The sequence below is a fragment of the Enhydra lutris genome, unplaced genomic scaffold, assembly GCF_002288905.1.
Source record: "Enhydra lutris kenyoni isolate GAN:26980312 unplaced genomic scaffold, ASM228890v2 scaffoldscaffold12, whole genome shotgun sequence".
Taxonomy (NCBI): domain Eukaryota; kingdom Metazoa; phylum Chordata; class Mammalia; order Carnivora; family Mustelidae; genus Enhydra; species Enhydra lutris.
The window spans coordinates 25,533,984-25,561,283 of NW_019154096.1; the positions used below are offsets into that span (position 1 = coordinate 25,533,984).

Consider the following 27,300-nt stretch of genomic DNA (forward strand, 5'->3'; position numbering starts at 1 on the left):
GTCTGAAAATCTCTGGTCTGGGGGAGTTGGCCCTAGTAAGTGTTCATTTCCTTCCTTCCTTCCTTCCTTCCATGGCAAACTTCCTGCAGCCCCGGGATGGCCGCCCTCCCCCGCTCTTTGGGGACAATGTTCTTGGCAGATGTTCTTTAATTCTTATAACATCTGGTTTAGAAAGGCAGAGGGCTGGGGTTTGGTTTTTTTTTTAAAGACACTCACTCACCAGGAGATGTCAGATTGTCACTTAATTGCTCTGTGCCTTGGTTTCTCCACTTGTAAATCAGGGATAATGCTAGCAGTGCTGGCTAGCTTCTGGGCAGGAGACGCTAGGCTAACACAGGATAACAGATGGAAAGTGGTTTGAACATTTAGCAAAAGGCACTGTGCTCAACCTCACTAGTAGTTAGGGAAACGCAAATGAAAGCAACGATGCCATGCCATTTAAGAGAGGGATCACTTCCAGGTGGGCACAGAGGCCCTCTCCGACACCTGGAGGGAGCAGGCATTGCCACCGCCTTTCTAGAAGGTGATACGGTGGTGTCTAATAAAGGTTTACATACATGCTCGGTGTTGGAGCTAATCAGCCCAGGGATGCTGCAGCTGGAGAGCCACATTCAAGAGCAACCAGAGGCCCCAAACAATGACATGCGGAGGGCGGGCCATGGCGGTGTTGCCTGGGGTGGTGGGACCCCAGAAACGCCCAAACGCTCCAGCTTAGGGATGCTCGTGTCTCTTCTGCCACATCCACACTCTGAACTATGATTTTGCTCCTAGAGAGAAGGGTGTCGATGGAGTAGCGCTGACCTGGGGGGTCATCCGTGAAAGACTGTAATGTAAGAAAAGCAAGTTTCTTTTGTGTAGAGACACCCTCCATGATTGTGAAGACAAACACAGCCACGCTGCTCCGTACGTCTGTGCGGTGTGAACGTGTTTGCTCGGGTACGGAGGAGAGCCTGCTGGGATGCGTGCCTGACCACTCTGGCCAGCAGACACATCCAGACAGGGCCATGGAAGGGCAATTATTTGCCAACGTTTAAAAAACCGAATTCATATAAAAAGCTACGTTGCCAGTTTTTCATGAAGAAAAATCAGAAGGGGGACGCCTGGGTGGCTCAGTTGGTTAAGCAGCTGCCTTCGGCTCAGGTCATGATCCCAGCGTCCTGGGATCGAGTCCCACATCGGGCTCCTAGCTCATCAGGGAGCCTGCTTCTCCCTCTGCCTCTGCCTGCCATTCTGTCTGCCTGTGCTTGCTCTCTCTCCCTCTCTCTCTCTGACAAATAAATAAATAAAATCTTTAAAAAAAAAAAAAAAAGAAAAAGAAAAATCAGAAGGTCCGGCTATGCTGGGTCCACATTCCCTCTTGGCTGGAACACTTCAGTGGCTGCCACTTTTGGACAGAGCCCGTGGCTTCTCAGAGGCCATCTTCCCCACCCACCTGGCTTCTCCCTCTTTGATATTCCCGGCCTGGCCCGTGTAACATATTGGTTGGTACCCCTGTGATGGGCTTTTAATGTCCCAAAGCTCAAGGGGGTGGAAATATAGGAATGCATGAAGGGGGGGGTCATCTTTCATTATTTAAGTACATCTTAGAATCTTTTATTCTTCAAATCGCTGTTTCATGCCTAGTAATTATGACATTTTAAGTACAGTGTTAGAAGGGAAACAAAAGGGCATCACAGGCCATCGCTGGTCGTGTGTGTCAGGAACCTCGACCCAGTTATGTCACGGACCACTCACGGGGCCCGGGCTGACAAAGGCCTCTCTGGGTCTGGGATGACGGGCTCTGACCTTGTGTCTCTTTTGGAATCTCTTGCCCCTAGATCATGCCGAGAGGAGGAAGTCTCTCCAAAAATCCGTTCCCTTTAGTTTCCTTCACCTCCCAGTGTCTTTCCTGATCGCTTATCTACAAGGGAGGTGGCAGGTCAACTTGGGTCCCAATTCTGACCTGGGCCCCCGTGAGCCCGGGGTCTCTGAGCAAATGGTTAAACCAGAGGATGATGTGCAGGCCCTTGGCTAGGCCCTGAGGGGATGCAGAGGTGTGTGGGCTGTGTCCCTGCACTAACAGGACTGACATTTTAGAGAGAGGTGGGGGTTCCCAGCTGAGAAGTGTGGGCCTCCCCCCCTCCCGGTGTCACGGCTGGTCTCCGGGAGGCCCGTCCCTGAGCTGTTACAAGGGTAAGGAGGGGCCGGGGGACCAGGGGCACTGCTGTGGTGGGAGGCACAGTCTCCTTCCCCGACACCCTTAGAGGTGGGATCTTGCCTTGCTGAGCCTCTGGGGGCTGGACCCCAGATCTCACTGGAGCTTCCCTCTGAGCCGCCACAAGTTTGGCTTCAGCTTTCTACAGACTTGCTGTGCTATGACTTACCCCCTCTGTGCCTCTCTGGACACAGTGGCCTGCTGCCTCCTCTCATATTCAACTTTTTAAGAGAAGATGGTAGATATAAAAAGTGGGGAAAGACATGCCCATTGGGCACTTAGGTTGGGGGATCCGGGCTGTTGGGCCTGCCAGACCTTCTCTTAGGCCCCAGACATCCCGCTCAGTGCCCATCTCCTATCCCTGTCCCCAGACCAACCAAGACCTATCATTCCTGGGGTCCCAAAGGCAACAACCCCCTCCTCCCACCAAGCTGTGAATGCCTCAGAATGCCTCAGTCATGCATTTCTGACGGCCCCATGCCCCTGCCACCAGCCCAGGCCGCCGTGTCATACGCAGCCTGGGATGAGGACGAAACCCAGTGACACAGACCCTGTCTTCTTTCCCACATGCGCTCCCCCCACCCCAATGTGAGGTGATTCCCTTTCCTCTTCCCCGGGCCAGATCTCCCTGGAGCTGCAGGGGTGGGGGAGTGTGGGAGGAGTTCCAAGAGCAGACTTGTCACCTTCTCCTTTCTTGTGTCCCCAGGAGCCATGAGGTGCCACGCCGCCTCCAGCTGCCTCGTGGCCTGGCTGTTTGTGTTGACCTCTGGATGCTGGGGTAAGTCCAATCCTCTGCCCTTCCTGCCCCACGGGGTCTGTGCTCTGGGGCAGGGGCTGGGAGAGGGCTGCTCCGGGCCTGCAGACCTTGCCTTGCTGTGCGTGTGAGCAGGCAGACACTTCCCTCTGTGGCCTCGGTGGCTGTAGCACTTCCAGGGCTGAAAATACCAGCCTCTCTGAGAGGGAAAAGGAGGAGCCTTAGAAGGAGTGAGCTCCTGGGGCAGGAGGCGTCTGTGCCGCCAACCATCCTCGTGGGATGCAAGGCCTGGCCTCAGTTCTCTTCAGTTTCCCAGCTGTCGTGTGAGCACCCGCCATGTGACACTATGTGTGTCTGTGGTGCCCGGCTCCGGGGTGTGCAAGCAATGGGTCACGCTCAAGGAGCCCAGAGCCTAGCTGGGGAGGAAGACACAGCCAGGATTTACCACATAGACTACAGGTGAGCAGAGTGGTACTGAAGGATGGACCCAGCTCCAAAGAAGCCCCTCAGGAGAAAAGACTCATTGGAACAGGAGGGACCCAGCTGGAGGGAAAGGTTTCATCTGGGCTTTGAAGCCTGAGAAGTAGTTTTAGAGGAGGGGAGCAGGAGGAAGGGAATCCTGGAGGAGGGAACAGCCTGAGCAAAAGCGTGGCGGTGAGGAACTCTTTCACCTTGCGGGGGGCGGGGTGGATGGGGGACCCGCCCTCCTTCCCCTGCCCTTGCAGTAGGCAGATGCGTGTCCACTCGGGTGCTCATAGAGGAGACCGGGAAAGACCCGGGCATGTGCCTGTCCCTTGGCTTTCAGACAGCTGGTGGCAAGGAGCAAAGCAGCTCTGGACTGCACTGAAGGGAGGCCAGGACTGCAGGCATGGCTGGCCCAGTGTCTCCTGAAGCAGGGTGTCCCTGGGGAGGAGCTGTGGGCACAGGGTGCCTGGTGATGTGGGCAAACACATTCCTGAGTGAGGCCAGCTCCCTTGACAACTCCAAGGAGTCGGGGAGTCTCTGGAGGAAGCCAGCCTCACGCGGGCCTCCCGACAGTCCCCCGAAGGTCCCCTCTCCTGGCCCCTGAGTTTGGAAGGCTCTCTGCTGGAGTGCCTCTGTGATGGGGAGCTCACTCCCATCCAGGCAGCCTGGGATTACAATGTAGGCTCACAGACTCTCGGGGCAGAGCCAGAGGGGCTCTCAGATCCTCTCTCAACTCTGGGCTGACTTTGCAGGGAAACCAAGACCTGGAGGAGCAGCTGATCCAAGGTCGTGCAAAGCAGGGCGTGGCTGAGCCTCTGTCAGGGTCTCTGATCCTCCGTGGGTTAGCACTCCCCCACCTGCCCTCTGAGCCGCATTTGGGGAGGTCTTCATGGGAACACCCAAGACAGCTCTGACCCTCTGGCTCTGCTGTATGGTAGAAGCCAGGACACTCTCCTCAGTCTCCCCAGGGGCTCTGTGACCTTGGATGCACATGCCCTTCCCCCTGCTGTGAAGAAGAAATACAGATGTAAAAATAAAACAGGTGCCGAGAGCTCAGCTATATTCTCAGCAGAAGTGGCAGCTTCCTCCTGAGCCCTGGGGATGGAACATGGCTCGTGCGTCTCAGGCGGGCACAAGGGAGCAGCACGGGGCCAGGACTCCTGGGTTCCAGCCTCCCTTCACCAGTGGCCTCCCTGGGGCAGTGTCTTAGCCACTCTGTCCTTCAGCTTTCTTATCTCTAAAGTCAGAAGGACCACAGGACTCCCCTCCTTCAGTTGTCAGGATGATCGGTTGGGTTCATGCACATATTAAGACCTTAGAATAGCGTCTGGTACGTGTTAGGTCCTAAGTACGTGTTAGCTCTTTGATTATGAGCTCTTTCTCCGGGGGAAGCAAACTGGGGCACAGAAAACAGGAAAGTTGAGCAAGTTGCCTGAGACCACCCAGCAACTCTGTGGCAAAGCCGCCCTGCTTGGGGGCTGGTCGGCTTTGCGTGTATGTGAGGGGCACGTGCTCTCTCTCTCACTCCTGGGTACTGTCCCCTCTTCCCCGTCCCTGTCTGAGGTGACCAGTGTTAATTCCTTTGGTACGGTGAGACCATGGCTGACTTAGGGACTGAAAAGCACCCTCTTTGCACCCTGCCCTTCCAACACCCGCCCTGACCACTAACCCTTCCGCAGACCATCCCCCGTCACCTCTCCCCGCACAGCCTTAGTGGATATTTCCTCCCATCCCGGGCTGTCAGCGATGGGTCAGTCTCACGGACTAACCGCCCTAGTTGTCAACCCCCCCTTATCAGCCTGTCCTGTTCTCTCTGCTAAAGCTTCCCCTCCTTCTCCCCGGCCTCTGTGGGCCGGTTGGGAAGGTAGGAAGTGAAGGACTGAGCCGGTATGCCCTGCCCCATCCCCGTGTGGCCTGGCCCCAGGGCCTCCCGCTGGTCCTGCTGTTGGTTCCCAGGAAGGGGGCATGGGGGCTCCTGATGGTAGGGCTACCAGCACTCGGGCCCGACAGCAACACGTCAGGCCCCCAGGATGTTGAGGGCCTGCACTGCGGCCACTGTGACAGTGACACAGTGCACAGGACACCTCTGGCAGGGGTGCAGGATGGGAGGGTCCTGTGGGGCTTTTATCCTAAAGCTTGGAAATGGGGGCTGGACAGAAAGATTTGCCCAAGGCCACACAGCAGCAACTGTCACGGAGCTCGTGAGGCCTCTAGCTTTGTCCTCTCTGCCCAGTGCTCCTTCCCTGTCAGGGGGCTCCTCACGACATGGATCTCAGTGTGAGCCACTAGGCCTCTTGCCCCCATCAGTGATCAGAGAACTGGGGAGGCAGGTGTGGGCTGGATCCTTGCCCAGCTGCTTCCAGGCTCTGGCACTTCCCCGTGCTCGTCAAGCCCGAGGAGGAATCCCTGTCCCATGACCCTGAGTGAAGTCAGTGCTCCCTGGCCTGGCATCCCCACACTGTGTCTGGCGTCAGTCATTCTGGGATCAGGTGCCCTGGGCCAGTACACTGCCCTCCTCCATGCCCTTCCGGGATCTTCTTCATCCAGCAGCAGCAGCAGCTCCTCGAGTGCTGTTCTCTGTGAGCCTCCCTGCTCCCTTCGCCCCTCAGGCCTATGGCGGTGAGAAGCTCAGTGCTGGGCATTGTTTGCCATCTTCAGAGCTGGTGGACTCCTCTCTTCTGTGTAGGGAACAATCAGTGAGGGTGGCCGGGGGAGGCAGGGAGACGCCCCCAGGACAGAGTGAGCGCTGGATGGAAGCTCATGGGGGACCGGGGTGTGTGGGGCGTGGGGGGCATGGGAAGCCTGGACTCTCCATCACCGAAGTCCCCTGTGCCCCCTCTCCTTGGGTATCCACTCACAGTCCAGCCTGGATAGAGGTCTCAGAGCTCCTGAAACAGCCGTTTTGCCTCAGGAGGACAGAGGCTCAGTGCCTGGGCAGTGGTTTTTAAGAGAACAAGTAACCTGTCCATGAGCCCCTTTCCCCACCCCCCAGCCCTCCCAGTCTCTGGGCGCTGCCCTGGCCACCCAGGGCCACAGGGCCACTGGAGGCAGCAGGACTGTTCTAAGAACGCTGGCCCTGCTCAGTATGTGCAGGGGATACGTGCCCCCGAGGCCCTGCCAGCTACCCGTGCAGGGCTCTCTGCAGCTGATTATCGGCAGGTCCTGTAAAAGAAAATCTTAAAGTGAATAATGCTGCTGCAGGCGATTTTTTCCCTTGCTGGTTTCCCTCCCCCAGCTGCCCAAGCCCACCGCTGTATTCTCTGGGCACCCCTGAGCCTTCTCCCTGAGTTCAGCCTGCTTCCCATACTGGAGCCCAAGGCTTTCTCTTGGCGATCCGAAGCAGCCCGTCATTAATACCAGTATTAATAGTAGCCACCCTTTATCCAAAGCTGGCTGGGTGCTGGCGCATGGCGCTAAGTGCTTTACGTATGTAATCTCACTTAATCCTCAGGATGACCGTGAAGTAAGTCTTACTGTTGCTATTTTACACCTGAGTACACTGAGGCCTGGGTAGATCTTGCAGCTAGAAGGAAGCACAGCAAAGTTCCAAACAAAGACAAGGCCCTTGACCAGTGGCCTCTTTCTGAGGCTGTTATATGTGCGAGGGGCTCTGGATTCCTGGCATGAGAGGGTGGAGGAATGTATATGAGTGCATGTTTATGGTAATGGCGATCAAGGAGGGCTTCTTGGAAGAAGGGGCATCTGTGATGAAACTTGAAAGATGACTAGGACTTGGACTGGTGAAGGCAGAAGAGTCAGCAGTCCTAGCCAGGAAGCGAGATTAAGGCCAGAATGTTTGAGGGATCAGAAATGGCATCGTTCTGGGGCGCCTGGGTGGCTCAGTGGGTTAAGCCGCTGCCTTCAGCTCGGGTCATGATCTCGGGGTCCTGGGATCGAGTCCCGCATCGGGCTCTCTGCTCAGCGGGGAGCCTGCTTCCCTCTCTCTCTCTCTCTGCCTGCCTCTCTGTCTACTTGTGATCTCTCTCTGTCAGATAAGTGAATAAAATCTTAAAAAAAAAAAAAAAAAAGAAATGGCATCATTCTGAGCAGATTTAGGGGGAAGAGGAAAAGATGCCACCCTCTGCCCCCCCACCCCCCACTAGGAACCATCTCAGGCGGGAGGGGCAAGTGCTCTTCCTCGGCTCCAGCCTTCTCACTTCCCAGGAGCTGGCCTCTGTTCTTCAGGCAGTCACAGGCCCTGAGAGAGCCCCAGGTCAGCAGAAATGGGGAACGGGAGGGCTGTGTCCCATGCCTGTTGAGGAAGTCCCCGGAGGACCCAGCGGGAGCTGCTTAGGGCAGCACAATGTCAGCCCTGTACAAAGCCAGACCCGCTACCCACTGGTTGGCAGGGGTGGAAGAGGAAGTGCCCTCCTTACTCGTGTACTTCCGGGTGTCTTCCCACACCAACAACCAGTTCTTCAATTCTCCGGATACCGAGTGGGTGTCTGACTTACATTCAGTCTGACTCTATCTGGCGTTAGTGTCAGATCATACAGAGTTAAGGGTTCAGGCCTACAAGATCACCCCCACTTCACAGCCAGTCCCAGGTCCCAGGTCCCCTGTGCTCTGACCTACCAGTCCTAAGTCAGTGGTTCCTTTGACCACCTCCCCTCAACCCCTCCTCAGGTTTGATCAGCTGGAATGACTCTCAAAACTCAGGGAGGCATGTTGCTTACATTTACTGGGTTAAACAAAGAGTACAGCTCAGGGGCGGCCAGACGGAGCGGGGTTGAGGGCAGTGGGAAACTTCCATGTCCTCGCTAGGGGCCCCACCCTCCCAGCACGGAGCTATGTTCACCTCCTGGAAACTTCTCTAATCTCTTAAATCTCTAGCCTCCTCCCCTCCCTGCAGGTCCCACTGGGGCTAAAAGTGCCCACTGTCTATCTAGTCGGTCTTTCTGCCACCAGCCCCATCCCAGGTCCCCTCACTAGCGTAAACTCAGCTGTGCTCAAAAGGGCCTCCCTACAAAGGACAAAAGACACTCCTCTCGCTCCGAAAATTCTAAGGCATTTTGGAGTTCTGTGCCAGGAACTTGGACAAAGACTATATATATATATATATATATATATATATATATATATATTTTTTTATATTTTTTTTTTTTTTTTTTTTTTTAAGATTTTATTTGACACAGAGAGAGAGATCACAAGTAGTGAGAGAGGCAGGCACAGAGTAGGGGAAGCAGACTCCCCGCCAAGCAGAGAGCCCGATGCGGGGCTCGATCCCAGGACCTCGAGATCATGACCTGAGCTGAAGGCAGAGACTTAACCCAGGTGCCCCCCAAATATATTTTCTATTATACCACACTACTGAAGACCATTGAGAGGGGGCTCGGGTGACAGGTAAACCCAGCCTCAGGGAGGCCTCATGTGGGGGACTTGTGGTGTGAAGGGCTCCTACCGGTACTGCCCCAGTTCCCTCCAGACCCGGCCCTTACCCCAAGGCCGTCACAGAGTGGTACAGGGCCAAACACCCAGGGGCCCCGTAAGGCCTAGGCCACTGACTCACTGTGTGACCCTGGGCCAGTGACTGCGGATCCCCTACAAGCCTTGTTCTCCCCAACAGTAAGATGGGGACAGGATAGCCCTGGCTGTCCTGCGAAGATGGAGGGAGAAGGTCCCATAGATGGCAGTTCTCGTGACACCCCGTGGGATGGGCTGGCTACGCCTTCCCATGACAGATGGCTGCTGAGAGCCCCCGAGTGCCATGCCCTGCTCTGGGGCACAGCCCGGGGCCTCGACACGCATACCTGCCACCTGCTGCCATGCGGCCTGGCAGGAATATGACATGTGTGTGACTTGAAATTTTCTAGGAGCTGCATTAGAAAAGAAACTCATTTTAATAATAAGTTCCATCCAATATATCTGCAATATTTTCATTTCAACACGTCATCCATATCGAAGGTTAATGGGATATTTTACACCCATTTTTTTCATAGTCTTTTTTTCAAGTCTTTGCAGCCCTGCCTGTATTTCATGCTTCAGCACGTCTCCATGTGGTGCCCAGGGTGCCAGGGCCGCATGGCACTGGTGGTCTCGATGACCGTAGGACCTCCCCACCCGCATTATTCCCCATTTACCTCGAGGCTGGACGGGGACTCGCTGGGGTCCTAGGAAGGCGCTGGGTGCAGGTTCCACACCCTCTGCGGCCCCCACTCCGTGTCTCCTTCCAGAAGCTGGCCTGAGGGTACTTGACTGACGCTCTTGTCCTCTGACCTCCAGGCCAGGTGAACCGACTGCCCTTCTTCACCAACCACTTCTTTGACACGTACCTGCTGATCAGCGAGGACACGCCTGTGGGTGAGTTGGCACAGGGCCACTGGATGGTGGGGTGGGTTCCGCTCCCCCAAGTGAAGGGGATCCTAGAGATGGAGGCCATGTTCCACCCATCACTGGAGACTCTTCCATGATGTTCGTATGGCCTCTCCTTGGTTGTCCCCAGGGATGGGGCACTCAGTACTTCCTAGGGCTGCTCCTTCCAACACAAGGGAGTTTGAAATATCCAAGGATTTGTCACATTGAGCCCAAGGTGCTTGACTTCTACTCCTGCACTCATTTTGTTCTACAAATGGCTCGTTCCTCTTCTCTGTGAAATTTTAAAGAAGGCAGCCATCATAGAGTTTGTTGTGTAGCTTTTTGTACTTGGCTGTGATCGCTGAGTTTTCTGCATTGAGTGTGCCTGTTTTGGTCATGAGGAAAAAAAAATTGGGCTGTTTAGGAGGTGATCACGAGCGTACCTTTCCACCCCAGCTTGAGTCACTTCATGACCCAGCTCGGCGCTCATTCCTCTTCCGGAGCGCCTGGCTTCTGTACCTGCGGCTGGAGATGGGCACACATTGCCCTGTGGTGTCCGCTCGGCTCTGAGGACCAGAAGTGTCTCAAGAAATGGGGGTTCCTGGAACAAACCCATCTTGCCGCCATGCTGATGGGAAGACTCTCGTTCCTGGGAGCTCGCTTGCAAACAGCGGGGCCTGGAAAGGTCCCGCCTCCAGCCACATTCCCTCCTCCATCTTCATTCTTGTGGGTGTCACTGTAGGGAATGTGCCTGTCATCTGCAGCTTCTCTCTCTCGGGTCTGGGGGTGGGGGTGGGCACCAGAAGCAGTGTACATCTGGGGTTGGCCTGGTGCATCTTTCTGGAGTGTCACTTGTCCTTGAAAATGAAGTGGGATGGCAAGCAGGGGGGAGGGATGTGAAGGTATTGAACACGTAGGTCATTTTTAAACACTCTTTTATCTAAAATCAAATGTAGTTGTGTGATGGAGGAGATGCAAAATTCTTCAAAGAGAATCTCTGCTTGAAGAGGGGAGCCTTAGCAGGCTCCAGTCTCTCTCCTGCTCTTTGGGGGGCATGAAAGCAGCCCCTGAAGACGCCTTTCCTTCCAGTCTTCCTGATGGAAGCTTTTTTTCAGGTGGGGACAGGGCATAGCAGGTGTGTTTCTGACTATTGTGGGGATTGTCCCCACCACCCAGGGCCATTTCATTTCTAGGGCCCATGGCGGGGTTGGGGTTGGGGGGGCTCTGTGGAATGTGACAGTTTTTCTGGTGACTAGCCGCCCCCTTGGATCAGCACTGAAAGGCTGGATTTGTGGATGTAGGTATTTAAAGGGTCCTCCAAGAAGGAGGCTGCCTGTCTCTCTGGAATGTTCTTTCACAGGCTTACTATCCTCCTGGTGGGGGGTGGAGAGCGTACCTAGAAGTCTCTTGGGGGTGCTGCTGAGCTATTTTCTCCCTCTGGGGTTGTGTCAGGACCCGTTTGTGGGCTTCTGGATTCATCTGGGGTTTCTCCCCACACCTAGGCCTAGCATGGGGCCAGTGCCGAGAGAGGAGAGCAGGTGTCTGGTTTGTGCGGCTCAGGAAATGAAGGAATGTTAGCAGCCTTCGTCATCATTAGGGGCTTCCTCAGTTTATCAGACATGGAGGGCATGCACCCTCTGTGCTAGGCCTGGCCGCCGTGCTCCCAGATAGGAATTGGATGAGGGCATAAACAAGTCAACCTCAGGCTGATGGGGGCCAGGCTGGATATCTGAATTAGTCCCAGTAGAGGATTGAAGGAGGAAGGGGTGTCCCTCTGGAGATAGAGCAGAGGCAGGTGGGAGCAGGAGAGGATCTGGGGAGGTGATGGGCCTCAAGCAGAGACCCAAAGGTCTCTCTTTCCTTCCTTCTCACACTGTTTCCTGCAGCTGACTTTCAGAAGGGTCTGTTTTGACCCCATCTGTGGTGGAGGGAATACATTAGGGACAGGTGGGCCATTGAGGCAGAGGTGTGGCCGAGCCACTAATGGACCAGGGGAAGGCAGCTCCAGGTCAGCCGTGCTGGCTCCATCCACTCCAGGTGTGAGCCTGCCCAGCTCCAAGTGTGGGGTTCACAGAGGCCTGAGGGCTGGAAAGGTGGGGGGTGGGGAGGATAGCGGTCGGCCAGTGCTGATAGTGATGAGCCCTAGGCCCATGCCCCCACTGCAGGGAGTCCTCCAGCAGGCCCTGCTCTAGCTACCTTTGGCTCTGGTTCTTGATTGTCTTCTGCAAATGCTAGCATCGATCGGCTTCCAGGAATAACTGCTAGGACACGGCCCCATTAAGGCAGCGCCGGGCAGTCCCAGCAGGGGCGTCCGTCTGGTGCAATGGGGATTGATTCTTGGCTCTGGGGGACCGTAGGAATGAGAGAGAGCTCAGTGAGCTGGAAGACAGCTCAGTTCCTCTCTCTGGGCAGGGGCTGGTGCTGAGCTGGCTCTTACCCTCCTAGTTCCTCCTTTCCTTTGGCATCAAGATCAGGCAGGAAGCTCTGGCTTGAAAAGCATGAATTCAGTTTTTGTTCCTCACTGTGTGGCATTGGGCACAACGCTGCCCCTCTCTGGGCCTTACCTCCCATCTCACCAATGAGAGGGCATTAGAAAGATGGGCCCTGTGGGCTTTAGCTTGGGTAGTCCTACTAGCCCGGTATATCTCCAGGTCCTCAGATAACAGGCCTGGGGACCTTCCCTGAGTGCTGTCACCTCTGTGGCCCTGGGCCATTCAGAAGTTGATGTGGACCCACGTGGTTGGGGCAGGTGCAGGCCTCGGACCAGCAGAGGCCAGTGCGAGGGTAGGGGTTGAAACAGCTTGTCCAAGGGGCTGGACCTCTGCTTGCTGTGTGGAACAGGGTGGCCCAGAGACTTGACCTGGAGGCTTGGCTCTCACTGGCCCTTTGCTTTCTGAACGCCAGTGTTCCAGCCTGTAAAATGGGGATGGGAGGGCCCCCTCTTTGGATTCCATACCTGGAGTGTTTTGTTACTGAAAGGAAGGCCTATGTGTGGCCCAAGGATGACTGGTTGAGCTGTCCTGCCAGCCACAGCTTTGCGGTGGGGACAGACAAGTGCAGAGAGGAACTGGGTCTAGTGGGCTGGTCAATACCAGTGACTTGGAAGCAGAGCCCAAGCCAGTCTGAAAGTGGAGGTCAGAGCTGTGGGTAGCTCTGGGGCTGATTATCTGGCTTCTGCTTAATGCACGATGATGGGGAGCTCGTGATCCTTATAAGACATGGGCTGTGGGACAGTTCTGGGGATGAAAAGTTTTTCCTAATATTAATCTGAAATCTGTCCCTGGAACTCCCACCCACTGAGCCTGATTCGGACCACTGGAGCCTTACAGATTAATAATAATAACATATGACGCACTATATATGTATAATACATATTATTATAATGACTATGTTTATTGAGTGCTTGGGGTAGCATACAGTGTTTTAACTAACGTGTCTTCAGATTCCTTTTAAGAATCGGAGTAGAGTTGCCTGCAGGCTCTTTGGGTTTGCAGTTTCTGCGAATGTTCTCTCTCGGGCTGGAGACTGAGACTGGGATTCAGCGCAAACCTTCTGAGCCTTTCCATTCTCTACGTGCCCGCCTCAGCCCAGCCCGCAGTGTGGGGAGCAGAGCATATGGGGAGCAGAGTGGGAGGGCGCAGCTTGACCATCCCAGATCTCTTGCGGAGGCTTACACGTCATGTCGCTCTATCTCCTCACCCATCTCCAGTTCCAATTCCCTCTGCCTGATGTTCTTTTTGAGGACCATCTCCCAGCCAGGGAAGACAGGAGCCAAATGATGTCATTAGGTAGCTCTGCTCCAACCGCGGCCCCCAGCCTGTTAACATTCAGGGCCCCCTTGTCCCTGTGTGTCTTGCTGCAGATGTGACTATCTGTCACTGGCAGCCAAGCCATCCTGGGAGGGGCAGAGCGAGGGCAGGTCAAGGACTCCATGCCTGCTTGGGCTGGTGGCCTTGCCCCCACGGTGGCCCCAGCTGTCAGCAGTGTATGGCCACATGGTACCTTTAGGATGAGGGATGAATGCTTCTTGATGCTGTCTCCAGGTGACCTCCTGAATCCACTGCAGACACTCACCAGTATGGCCCACGTCAAGTTCACCAACAATCTCCAGGTGGCTCAAGCCAGTCCTCAATTCTCAGACCTGTGGCCTTCCGGCTGTCGGTCTTCTCTTCCAGGCGTCAGCTCTCTGGCTGTTCCTTAGCCTCCAATATGCCTCCTGCCTCTCTGAGCTCTGCAGGGCCCTGGGCCCAGCTCCTGTATGCCTTTCCCATGTTCTAGCCCTATGGCCATTTCCTCTGGTCTCATGGCTTCGGGTCCTGTCTGTATGCTGGCAATTCAGAGCCTTCTGTTTCCTTCCTGGGCCTCCTCACAGAAGACGTTCCAGACTTGCATGCCCACCTCTGTGCTCAGCATTTCTACTTGGGTGTCGGAAGGGCTCCCAGCCTCAGTGTGCCCGGGCCAGACTCCTGCCCTTCCCCCAGACCCCACGTCCCCTGCAGGCTTGCCCGTCTCAGTTGCACCTGCATCCCACCCCCACCCTGAGTTGCTCAGGCTAGAAACTCGGGGTCGTCTGGTGCCTTCCCTTTCTCCCTCAGCTTACATCAGCAAACCCTGTTGGCTCCACTTTCAAAATATTTCCAGAATCTTCTCACTTCTTGCCCCTTCGGCCCCTGCCACCACAGTCCAGGCCTGGATTAGCCCAGCAGCTTCTTAATGGTCTCTGGGGTCTCCCTGTCCCCTTGGCCAGCTACAGCCTTTCCCCATCTCTGCAGCCAAGGGGTCAAGGGGTGCTTTTGAAGCCAAGGCAAAGCCCCTCATGGGGTGTGCTCAAGTCCTGCATCGCACTTGGAATGAAAATGACACAAAGGCTGCCGGACGTCCAGTTCCCTGTCAGACTTCATCTCCTCCCCTGTCCCCTACTCACTCTACCCTGTGCAGCTCTGCAAGCATGAAAGGCGGGTTCCCCACCTCAGTCTTGCAGTGGCTACTCCTGCTGCTCGGAACATGGTGAGTGAGCCTCCGCTGGTCAGTCTGGTCAGTTCAGATGTTGCCCCCTCCCTGCAGCCTTCCTGGGTTTCTCCAGGCAGGGTTCAAGTGCTGCTTTCTTTCCTGTTAGTCCCAGTCACAGTGCTCTTGTGGCTCTGTTGTTCATCTGCCTCCGCTGTTGCACTGTCATTGCCTCCAGGTGGCCCGGACCATCTCCATGTCCCCAGAACCCAGCTCCGGGCCTGGCTTGAGCCTGGGGCTCAGGGCGCATGGGGGAAGGAGTGAGGTTAGTGCATGTGTGTGGGGGGACTCCAACTGGCAGGGGCTGGAGCTGGCTCGGTGCTGGCTCACCCTCCCTCCTGCAGTCTCAGCCCACGTGCTCCCCTCCCAAGGGTGTCAGGAGTGAGGTGTTGGTGATGACAGGGATGGCTGCCCAGGAAGTGGGCCCGGGAGAGCGTGTGCCCCAGATGGCACAGACGCTGTGCGTGCCTGTGCTTGTGAATGACGATGCTCGCCTGTGCCGAGGTCATGTTTTTATCATTCCAGCAGCCTGCCAGGGCTGCATGTCGTGTGTTTGGTGGGGACCCTCAGGGCTGACAGAGGAGCTCTGTAAGGGGTGGAGGACATCTAGTCCATCTCCCTTGGCCGTGACGTTGATCTTCATGTCTCAGCTCCTGCAGGGGGTGATGTCCCCACCAACATCACTCCTTCTATCCTGGTTCTAAACACCACCAGCCAGAAGCCACCCAAGGGCCTCACGAAAGGAGTGAGAATGCTTCAACGCGGCCTGTCACCCACCACTCCCACAGGCGCCCCGATCTCCAGCCACGGGGCCACACTCAGCAGCCCAACACCTCTCCTCTGTCTCCCCACTGTGCCGTTCTGGCCCGCCCCTCGGCAGGAAGTGCTCTTCCCCTTCCTGCCTGGGAATTCCCACTCCTCTCTCCCCGTGTAGCTCAGATGTCACCTGCTCTGTGAGTCTCCCCCCCCGCCCCCCCACCCCGCCCTGCCCCCTGGCTTTGTATTCACCTCTCTGCAAGCTCTCAGCGAGTATCCTCAGTTATTTGTGGGCAACTCCCCGTCGGCTGTTCATTTTTACTTACTACTTTTATTAATATCAACGTTACAATTAATTATAATTTTAGTCTTTATGTATAATGTAAGATGTGGAGCGATAATATTAGCCAGCGTTTATTGACTGCCAGACTCCTGCCAGGGCCTCCGATAAGGGTTCTCAACACCTGGCCTCCCGTAGCCCCCACAGGGAGCCTTGGAGAGGCGGGGCGTCTCCCACTGGCCCCCGAGCGAGCCGGGCCTGCGTGCGCTCTGTGCCTGGCACGGCGCGGGGTATGAAGACGACCTCAGCAGACACTGAGTGAGTCTAGAGGGACGATCAAAGAAGGCACGAGGTCAAGTGGATGCAGCACGGCTCGCTGAGCCCCCTCCCCTTGGCTCCCGGACCCTCCACTGGTCACCAAGGTCGCTGCACCGGGAGCCGACTTCCCCCCAGCAGACCTCCTCAGGATCCCTCAAAGCATCCTGAGCCACAGTTCAGGTGATAATACCCACGCTAATCACCTGCATGACTTAATTAGTCTTGTCAGGAGCCATTAAGGCGGGAGCCCAGGATTCATCAGGATGGATCGGGCCCAGCAGTGCCTGGCACCGCGGCCGGTCGGCGCTGATTAATTTGCCAGCAAACGCCATCAGTGCCCAGCTGTTCCGTCTGGACCCGAGGAGAGCAGTTGTCAGGTGGGCTGACCCCACAGTAGCGGTCGCAGGGATGGAGGAGCAGAGTGCCGGTGAGCGTTGGGAATGGCTCCGCGGGGAGTCCCTACAGAGCTCTGAGCACCAGGACTGCTGGGATGAATGGAGGGCCAGATCTGCGGGGCGTGGGGCTTCGAAGCAGATGTGGAAAGGGGTGGGTAGGAGGGGGTGTCTGGGAGGGGTTTCGACCTCTCCTGGGACCATTCCCTGTATCCAGTGTCCTAGAGGATGCTGTCCCTCTTCCCTGAGCCCCTCTCCCATTCTGTAAAGAGAAGAAATCATGTCTCAGGAGAGGGTGAAGGAATCACGGGGTGAGAATGGTTTCTCTCTTAACCAAAGGATTCCTTAGGACTGACACGGAGAAGAGGAGGTCCTGGTTCCCCAGAGCAGTTGGTTGGCAAGGGTCGGAGGCAAAGCCAGAGGCATGACGGGGCTGGAGGGAATTAGATATGGGGATTCCAGGGATAGAGTCCCAGGTATCGGGGGTGTGTGCCCTGCACATGGCTTGGGCTTTTCTGCCAACCACCTGTACAGAGGCTGTGTAGCCCGCTAGCCTATTACCAATATAGAAAATATATAGTGTCTTAGACGATAATAATGCTAAGGAGAAATAATCATCTGTGGGTGAAGTTAGGTCCAAATGTAGACCTTGGGGAGATGTCACATCAGGAGATGCCTGTGTTCATTTTCACCCCGCACCCAAAGGACCCTCTGAAGGCCTGTGATGAACAGCTTAGGGCCTTCTGCAAGGCAGCTCGATGACCACTGCCTTTGTCGGACACTCCCCGTTTCCAGATGGGGAAACTGAGGCCCATGGTGGGGAGCATGCCCAAGGGCTCCAGAGACTGACTGTTACATTCCAGACTGAAGACTGCCCAGACCCCACAGCCCAGCTGCAGAAGGGGCTGGAGGGGACTCTGCCCATGCAGGCACTGGGCTCCTGTGGGCCTGGGGACAAAGGGGTTGGTCAGCTTGGGAGCTTGGGACTTGAGATTCGGAGAAGGGGCCTCCCAGCTGCCACAGTCAGGGGTACAGTGCTTAAGGAAAGTAATGAGGAAGCCCAGAGGCTCCCTGGGGCTGTTGGCATTGGAAGGGGGATGGTGTAAGACTTTGGAGGGAAGAAGGTGACTCGCCCTCCGTCCAGATGATCAGACACTGGGACCCAAGGCATCCGGGGCCCTGTGTTCCTGGTGACCTCAGAATAGGGATTTTACTGTTCCTTCTAGGAGTAGGAGCAGGGTGACTCACAGGATCCCTGGAAGGGCCTGGAAACTTCTGTGGCCTTGTCTCCTCTCTTTCTTCAGGGTAACATAGGCCCTCAAAGGGTATACCCTTGGCAGGAAGTGGTCTTATCTTATGCTCTGTAGCCACTCCCCTGAGACCCCTCCCTGGACACATCTGGAGCCTGTGACAGCTCCGGCTGTGGAGAGACTGCCCCTCAACCCGTGGACAGGGGTGGGCTGGGCATTTTGGATGCTGCTGTAATAACACTAATGATAACGATGATGTACCACCTGTCGTGTGGATAGGCCATTAATGACCTGCACCGGACACCTGTGCCAGGCCGTGCTCAGGGGTGGGGTAGAGACATGCACATTCAATGTAGCTGGGGAAGCAGCAGCTATATTTCATTCCACACTTGCTCTGTGTCTAGGGAAGCACTTCACACACATGGTCCGTTGAATCCTTGTAGCAAACCCAGAAAGTGGTTCATATACCCCCACCTTACAGAGGAGGGGCAGAGGCTCAGAGAGGTTAAGCAACTTACACAGGCTCACACAGCTTATATGGGCTGGAAATTGGGCTTGGGTGTATTGCTGCCTGACCCCTGGCTTGTGCACTTAACCACAACTTGGGGATTCTGTGTGTGGGTCATTGCTTTGAAGGAGCCCCCATTAGGAGTGGAGAAGGGGACCCATGGTAAGTGCCCAGCCCACCCCAGGCGAGTGGAAGGCAGGAGCTACAGATGTTGCTAATGCTCAGAGTGGGAAGGAATTCACCCTGGGCCCAGGGACAGAGAAGGCTGTATAGGAAAGGCAGCAGTGAGCAGTTGGGTTTTGACAGGCTGAAGACATAGGAGAGGCATTTCAGAAGGTGCTGGAATAGGCCGGCCAACCATAGAACAAGCAATTTGTGTTGTGTCCTGGATGGCAGAAATAGGTTGTTGTGGTTAAAAATAAAAATAATAACGGTAATTATTTAGGACTTGCGTCTTACTCGTTGGGTTCCCTGCGTGGTCTCATTGAATCCTTGCAGCAGTGATGGGCAGTCTGTTCAGTCATGGTCCCCGTGCTGTGGACTCAGAGGTCAAGCGAGCTGCCCAGATTCCCGCAACACAGTCAGGATTTGGATCCTAAGAATTCTGGGTCTGGTGTCCTCCTTTAATACCCCACTGTGCTACCCTCCCAGGATAGTCTGGGCCTTTCCACAATCTGTCACCGGGAAAGGGTCTCAGAGGCCAAGGGTCTGCCTAGGGTGAAGACAAACTGCTCTGGGGAGGGGATGGTGGCCAGCACGGCTTGGAGTGGGCGCCCAGGCCCAGTTCAGCTTGTGCAGCTGAATGAGCCTAGGCAAGTCAATTTCCCTGTCCAGGGCTCACTTCCCTGCATTACCAAAAATGCTAATCCTTGCCGGACACACGATGCGGAGTTGGATCTATTGCTAAAAAGTGACAGGGAAGATAGATGAGCGTATGGGATCAACCAGGTTGCTTGCTCCTAGGCCTACAACCCTTCCTTGTGACCCACCAAGAAGGCAGTGGGGGCATCGGCTGACTGGGCTGTGACCCAGCAGCAGGCACTTCCTCTGCGGGGAGCCAGTGGGCTGACAAGGGAGCTGGGCTCAGCCGTGTCACCGGTGGAGGAGGTGAGCCTGCAGCCGCCCGGGAACACTTGGGCTCCCCAGGAGCCAGCCGAAAGGTGTGATTGACAAGAGCCGCCAACCTTCCAGCTGGCTGGGTAGACTGCGCCGGCAGAGCTGGTTTGGAACTTGTCATCACACCCCTCGCCCCTGCTGTTCTTTACACGGCTCAGGGGACCTGGGAGCCCGACTGCCCGCCTGCAGCTTAGCCCGGAATCGGAGCTCCAGGGGTTTTGTCAGAGACGGTGTGCATGCTCGGGAAAGTGGGCGCTTGGTGCAGGGCTTTCCCCCCGGGTCCCCTCCCCTGGCACCTGCCTGTTTCCTCTCCCCGATGTGGTGCACCAGGCACTGGGAGAGAAGCTGAGGTGTGGCTTCTGATCCCAGCTCTGCCACTTCCTAGCTGGGTCACCTCAGGCACGACCTGTAGCCGCTCTGAACCTCATTCTCCTCTTCTAGAAACAGGCATGATCGTCCTTGCCTAGCCAACTTCACAGGGAGCTTCATGAAAGAGCTTTGAAAAGAAAGTTCCCGTACAAATGGTGGATATTGTTTTTATCGAGCCGCTTGTCCTTAGTGCCTCCTCTTCCAAGAAGCCCTCTGCTGCATCTTCAGCAAGTGTGGCCTGTACCACCAGCCACATAACCTCTCTCTGCCTCTGTGTACTCAGCTGGAAAATGGGATGAACACACTGTGTACACTCATAGGGGGGTGGCGAGGGTTAGATCAGTTAACTTTAGGCATTTAGAACTGTGCTTGGCACTAATAGACACTAACCTTTATTAATAGTCATCATTAACTAGTGCTTTTCCCAACTAGGTGAGAAGCAGGTTGGGGACACCCAAGTGGCCAACACCCACGGTGTCTAACACATAAATATTTGCTAAGGTTTTATGTGTTATTCTCCCAAAGGATGTTTTCCCTTTCTAGGTGGGAGAGTCCCAGACGTCCCTGGTCTCCCCTTCCTGGCCTGACCAGGAACCCAGTTGGTGCGGCTGTCTGCTAAGACTGGTGCAGGTGACAGGTGGGCCCTTGGAGCTGTGGACACCTCCCTGCCTCACTGGGCAATGAGGGTCACCCACCTGCTAATGGGTGGTGTGCCTCCTGCTGCTGCTCCCCATTCATCCCAGTCTGCCCAGAGCGCCTAGAGTCTGCCTGCTCCCCTGCCCCTGAGTCTGCTCTGCCTGATTCTGGAGGCCCCTTGGCCGGCCCTCTGATCTAGGGCAGACTTTGCCTACCTTCGCCCTCTCGGTGTCCCTCCTGTCTGCCAGGTGCTGTGCAAAGGCTTTGCCTGCCTGCTCATTCCATGCTCACAGTACCCCATGAAGGCGATGGTTATTGAGCCCATTTTCCACATGAGGAAAACTGAGGCTTAGCCAGGTGGTCACCTCCCCAAGGCTCATGGTCATGAAGTTGCAGAGCTGGGTTCAAACTCAGGTCTTTCTCCCTCCATAACCAATACTTGACCCTCCCTGGAGGTGAGGAGATCAGGGTAGGTGAGGATCAGAGTAGGTTCCCTCCCCGGGGCTGGTACCAGCACTTCACCCACCGTCTCTGGCCTCTCTTGCCCTCCTCGACCCTGTCTGCATGCCACAGTGAACCAGAGGACAAGAGCCTCAACTCTGGTCCCCATGGGCCCCATGCCGTCGGGCGAGGGAGAGGACGTGCCTCCACCGCCTCTCTCCGTCCCCACCCCCTGGCGTCCTAGCGCTGCTCAGGGACCCTACTTTCCTGGCTCTCTCGGTAGCAAGACTGTGAGCGGCCAGAGCCCCGACGCTTCCTAGGATTGATTCGGCCTTTGAAAAAGATAATTCAAGATGAATATGCCGGCGTCCGACCGGAGTGAGATGGAGGGATTATTGAGTGTAGACCTGCTTCGCCACATCAGCTGCTTTATGAGCTCTCTAGAGAAACCCTATGTCGTGGATAACTCAGCCTGACGGCCAGGGAGGTGGCGTTTGTCTCCCACGTTCTCCCGGCGAGCGGTGCCAGCAGCACCCAGGCACCTAGCTTGCCCTGTCTGGTCCCCCAGAAGCAGCTTCCAGCCTCTTGGCGAGCAGGTCATTGTCCCTCCCTCTTTGTTCATCAAGTCCTGCCCCAGGATGACGGGTGAGGACAGCGGCGCCCCCCTGCTGGGTCCCTGCTGGGTCCCTGTGTGGCCCCCTGGCTCCAGGCTCCTCAGACCGGCGGGGTAGAGTGGAGGTGAGTGAATGAGAGCCTGCAGCGGATCTGCTTGATTTGTGGCAGCCTGTCTCCCCGGGGTCAGCCCAGCCTCATGGCCTGTGATATGGGCTCTGCAGGCTGGCGGATTCCCTGGCCGATCGGACGCAGTATGCTACTTGGGAGGTGACCTTGTGGGCTCAGCTTTGCTCGGCACTGACACCAGGGCATGAGGCCAGGGCCGCAAAGCCGCTTGTGGGGTTCTGGCCACCCAGGTCAGCCCCGGTCACCCTGGATGTCTGTCCTTACCAGCCTCCCCCACAGCACCTTGGTATTCTAGGGGACAGACCAAGTTATAAACTCCTGGAGGGCAAGGACCATGTCTTAAAGCCTTGTAGGTAGGTGGGGTTGCCTGGAATACACAATGGCTAGACAGTGAGGTCCTTCCTTTCTTGGTGTCCCCTTTGGAGCATCTTATAGGGACTGGCCCCGGGTGGCATTCCTTCCGCGTTTAACATCTTCCGTGTCTGTCCAGGGGTGGTGCTGACACCAGCATCCTGTTCTTTTTAACACAGTCCGCATCTCCTCGCTCTTGCCCTTCTCTACGTCCTGTCACATCACAGGACTTGGAGTGTGATGGCAGAGCCTTGGGGGGAAACAGCGCACAGAGCCTGTGCTGGGCTCCCTCACTCTTGTCCCCTGGATGACTCACGGGGCCACTGCTGACCCCGCTTTATAGATGAGAAGTTTGTGCCCTGACTTGAAGTGTTAGTGCCAAGGTTTGAATCCGACAGTCCAACCCTCGGGGTGCTCTTGGCTCCGTTCCCAGCTGTGTGCCCCTAGGTAAATGCCCTCAGCTCTTCAGTCCTCAGTTTCCCCATCTCGTAAGCCGAGGGTAGCAGGTCTCTCCCATTGTTCTTTCCCTCTCCCCAGCAGTTCAGGACCCCCTGGAGGGCTTGTTACCATACCCCACCGAGTTTCTGACTCAGTAGGTGAGCCCACGTGGGGCCCACAAATATGCATTTTCCACAGGTTCTCAGGTGCTTGTGGTCTGGGGACCCCACACTGAGACGGCTGCCCTCGCCATGTCTCTCCCCTGCCTCTGGAATTGGCTCCTGGTGGGTCTGGCATGAGTCCTCCGTCCAGGTCTGCCCATCCCATAGCCCCAGAGGTGGCCACCCCATGGACCCGGTGTGGGGCTCCCCAGGACTGCCCCTCACCCGGCTGCCTGTGTTGCATGGTCCCTGCCTGCGACAGTTGTGGCTTCTCCTCGGGAGACAGAGGTGTGACTTGAGACAGGTCCACAGGGGAGAGAGGAGCAGGAGAGCCCAGATGTGAGATGCCCACCGCGGCCTGCCCCCAGCCCCCAGCCCCGCCTTCGGTGTTTACACAGAGTGGCCGTGTGGCAGACATAATTACTCCTGATGGCCTTCATTAAAAGCTCTGGAGCAATTTACAGTCAATTAAGGAGAAGGGAACTGCTCCCTCCTCAGGTGCCCCCCCCACAACCACCTGCTTCGAGGAAGCCCTGCCCAAAGAGATGTGATCTCGTGGAAGGGGCGGGTGTTTCAGGGCCCAAGCAGGGAGGAGGGGGAAGAAGAAGGGCACGTGGCTTCTGAGGCCAGGGAACCCGCTGTCCTCACCATCAGCAGCCAAGCCATCGGTCACCAGCTCTCGGCTGAGCACTTTCAGTGTGGTGTGAGGACCCGTGAGCCGTGGTGGGAGGAACCCAGAGCCCTGGCTCTACCCCAGGCATGCCAAAGCCTCAAGTACTTCCTTTACCTCCGGGAGCCTCTCTTTTCTCATCTCTAAAATGGAGCTGGTCCGGTGCTCTTTGCAGAGCTGTTGTGGTTGTCGAAGGAAGTTCTGAATGTGGTGAGCACAGGGCCGGCCCCTACCCGGTGCTCAGTGGCAGAGACAGTGACTCTAGTCCCACCTGGGCAACTTCACCCAGCCCTCCATGCACAAGTGCTTTCTAGAAGCAAATGCCTGTTCAGAGGCTGACAGTCTGAGCCTCGCATGGTCCCTGCCTCTCTCTTAGAGAGCATTAGTTCTGAGGATGGACGCCTCTCCTTCTGCCTAAAGGCCAGTTTAGGAAAATCAAAATGTTTACTAGCTGCATTTCCCTCTGTCCTAGATGAAAATAGCTTCATCGTGGTGGGGCTCAGGATGGGCTGAGGAGAATGTATATTTTAACAGTAAGATTACCTACCTTATTGACCAGAAACGTGGCCCTGGGAAAAGCGTCCCTGCCTTTCAGCTCCGAATAATGTAAATATGAGAGTCCGTTTCAGAAATGACAGTAAGGAGGCTGCGTCCTGAGATTAGACCAGGGGCCGCATCGAGAAGACAGGCTCTGCCTGGGAGCCGCAGGGTGCTGTCCCTGCTCCAGCCTAGTGTCCTTATTTGGAGGGATGACATATGGGCTGTGACATGTGACATCGGCCCAGCACAGAGCCTGGCACACCATCCAGGCCAGTGAACCCCCACCTGCCCTCACCTGCGTGGCAAGGATTGCCTTTTCCTTTTCAGGTGTTTTCTGTCCAGTCTGATGCCATGGAAAGAATGATGAGGAACAAGGACAGGGTGGTTCTCCCTCCCTTCCACCGCCATTCCTTACGCTGGAGAGTGTCCCTTTCTCAGCCTCCCCTGTTGGGTGAGGAGGGTGAATGGCAGGAAAAGCAGGACTAAAGGTGAAGGAAGTGTGCATTCTTTTTTTTTTTTTTTTAAGATTTTATTTATTTATTTGACAGAGAGAGATCACAAGTAGGCAGAGAGGCAGGCAGAGAGAGAGGAGGAAGCAGGCTCCCCACTGAACAGAGAGCCCGAAGTGGGGCTCGATCCCAGGACCCTGAGATCATGACCTGAGCTGAAGGCAGAGGCTTAACTGACTGAGCCTCCCAGGCACCCCTGGAAGTGTATATTCTCTTACCAGCTGGCTCTGTTGCCAGAGTTTTCCCGGCCATAAATCAGGATGTTAACTCTCTGGTGAGCAAGTGTCAGTGGGGGCAAATTTCCCCCAGCATGTCCGAGAGCCAGGATCCTTCAGGTCAAAGGCACTGGGTTGTTAGAATTGCTCTGTTTTGCCTGTAGTTTTTGTGCTGAGTTCCTCATCCGCTGCCCCTTTGCTTTCGCTGGGCACGGTTCTGCTGTCAACAGATCTAAACCCAGGGCTGCTGAGCTCTCTTCCATTGGCCACTTATTGAATTTAACCAGTGCATAGAGTACTTACTCTGTGTCTGGGACTACTGTGCGCTCTTTTGATTGTTCTAATGTTCCTGGGAGGAAGGTGCCATCCTTATCATCACTGTTTCCTAGGTGGGGAAACAGACAGACAGTTGCAGCGACTTGCCCAAGAGCACACAGTTGGTGAGTGAGGCTGGAGCAAGTATTTGAACTTGGGTGGTCTACCACCAGCAACTAGCCTCTCACTCAGTGTACCCTTCTCCCTCCGGATAAGGGAAGTGATGGTGGTGGTAACGGCTTCTGATTACTGAGTGCCTACGAGGTACCCGTTTGTATGTGTTATTGCAATCCAACCTTCATCATCACCCATAAGTTGGGTATTTAGGGCTCTACGTAGCTGATGGGGAAACGGAGGCTCGGAACAGTGAACTTGCCCATGGTCACAGGAGTTGTAAATAACCCAGGGCAGCCCGTCAGTGAGTCCCTGCCTGCAGGGCCGTAGGAGATGGTCCCCAGGGGTCATTCCTGCCAGCTGGTCCTGCCACATCCCCGGGATACTCTGGCTTCAAAGAAGAGGGGTGTTTTGAGCCCCACCCATTATCTGTGATAAGACTTTTCTCATCCGAAAGCAATTTCACTCAGCCCCACCATGCCAGAGCCTGGGCTGATCATTCCTCCTTATGGGACCAAATCATGCCAAGAGTGTGAGCAGTGGGGCGTGGGGAGGAGGAGGACAGTGCAAGACACCAGGACCTCTCCTGGACAGCTAATGGTCAGCCCTGGTCCTGGGTCCCACGTGTCCCTCAGTTACACTGAAGACCAGTGACAGGAAAGGAGGTCACTTAAAGGGCTGCTCTAGCCTGACACTCCTGAATTCAGACCCCCTTCCCTCCCATCCTTCTGATTGTGTCTGATAGTATTAATAAGAGCGGCCAGCTAGGTGCCCAGACTTTATACGCATTATCGCATTTGGTCCTCACAACCACAGAGGAGGGCCCATCATCGGTATGAGATGCTACAAGCATCCAGGTATAACACTACAGTATCCTGAACAGCAGCCACTAGACATGTGGTTATTTAAAGTCCATTAATTACAACCTAAATGGAAACATGAAACTCACTTTCTCACCCGCACTGGCCACATTTCTCGAGCCGTCAGCGGGCACATGTAGAGGGCTTGCTGTACGGGACAGCAAGGAGAGAGAATGTTTCTGTGATCCCTGTGAATCTGAAGAAATGGTGCTGGTACAGAGTACTTCAGCTTTTCATACGAGCCACTGAGACTCGGCAGTCCGCCAGCTGTCCCTCACATGGGGACAGGCAACCCCCACAAGGGAACACCTGAGCTCTAGATGATTGTGGTCCATGACTGGTCATCATCCCCCTGCCTCTCAGGGCAAAGAACATTCTTTCCAGGCAGCAGCTGGAATACTTCAGGCATAGAGAAGCAGTGTGACCTGCTCAAGGTCGAGAGGCTAGAGTCCACTGGGGTAATGGAAGCCGAGGGCCCTGAGTCATCGATTGACCCCAGCTCTGCAGACCCCCAGCCAGGCCAGCTCCGAGCCCGAGCTGTGGGCGATGTGCCCACCCCCTATCCAGAGGCAGCCCCGCTGGTTATGAATTTTTACAGCTGTTTACCTGACGTTGTTCCATCCGGGAGTGAAATAACTCTCCCCACGGCCACTATGAATTCTTCGCTTCCCTGGGAAAAAAAAAAAAAAAAAAAAACAACAGCCCCTGTGATTGGAACATTGTCTGCAGTCCTATCAGGTAGCCAGCGGTGAATGACAGGTGAGAGAAAGGAAACGGCTGAAAGCCATTACCCTCTTACTTCAGCGGACTTGGGAAAATAGTCATAAATTAGTGCCATGTGCCAAACGAGGGGAGAGGAAAAAACACAAAAAATAAAAAACCTCCTCCCTGAGAAAGTCATAATTTTCTTCCCAAGGGTGGGAAGAGTGGGCTGTTCAGAAGGGAACGTCTCCACGGAGCCTGCATGTCACCCCTGCCTTGCTGGCCGGCTCCCGCCACCACACCCCGGGGACAGAGGCAAAGCAGGTGGTCCATCAAGCAAGTGGGACTTGGCGTCTCCACCCCCGTCAGGGACCACCTCCCGCAGAGGCAGCGCACGTGTGTGTGTGTGTGTGTGTGTGTGTTGTGTACCTGTCTGGGTTCCTGCCTGCATATGTGTGCTTGTGCACATGTCTTGGCCTCTCTGTGTGCACGAATACACACATGCATGTACTGATGTGTCTTTGCAAGGTAGTGTTCTGCATGTGAACACACCTCTGTCTCTTTGTGCTGCGTCTGTGTGAGAGTGTGCGACTGCATCTTGATTTCATCCTTTGCTTTTTCTGCTTTTGTAGTGACCTACATGGAGTGTCTGGGCCCACGAACGAGGCAGTGTGAGGTGTGTGTGTGTGCGTGTGTACACCCACAGAGTTGCAGACCACCTCAGAAGCTGCTGTTTATTACGATGTTGGAATCTGGGGGACAGTGAAAGGACAGCTTGCTGGCCCTGTAGGGGTGCGTGCGCTCTGGGGTTATTACTTAAAGGACATCGTTGCTTTGTGGAGGATGGTAAGAGGTGTGAGGAGGGGCAGCTCAAGGCAAGATGGCTGAACGAGCCCCTTTGGAG

The 27,300-nt window shown here is 55.6% G+C and overlaps 1 protein-coding gene across 1 annotated transcript in view; it reads left to right on the forward strand.

Annotated features, from left to right (window-relative positions):
- Window positions 1-2,905: 2,905 nt before the first annotated feature.
- LOC111144669 (cadherin related 23) overlaps window positions 2,906-27,300 on the forward strand; it is a 354,437-nt gene continuing 330,042 nt past the window's right edge. The window contains exons 1-2 of the mRNA XM_022499070.1: window positions 2,906-2,972; window positions 9,636-9,713. Of these exons, the coding sequence (XP_022354778.1) occupies window positions 2,906-2,972; window positions 9,636-9,713 (145 nt within the window). The remainder of the gene's footprint in view (window positions 2,973-9,635; window positions 9,714-27,300) is intronic.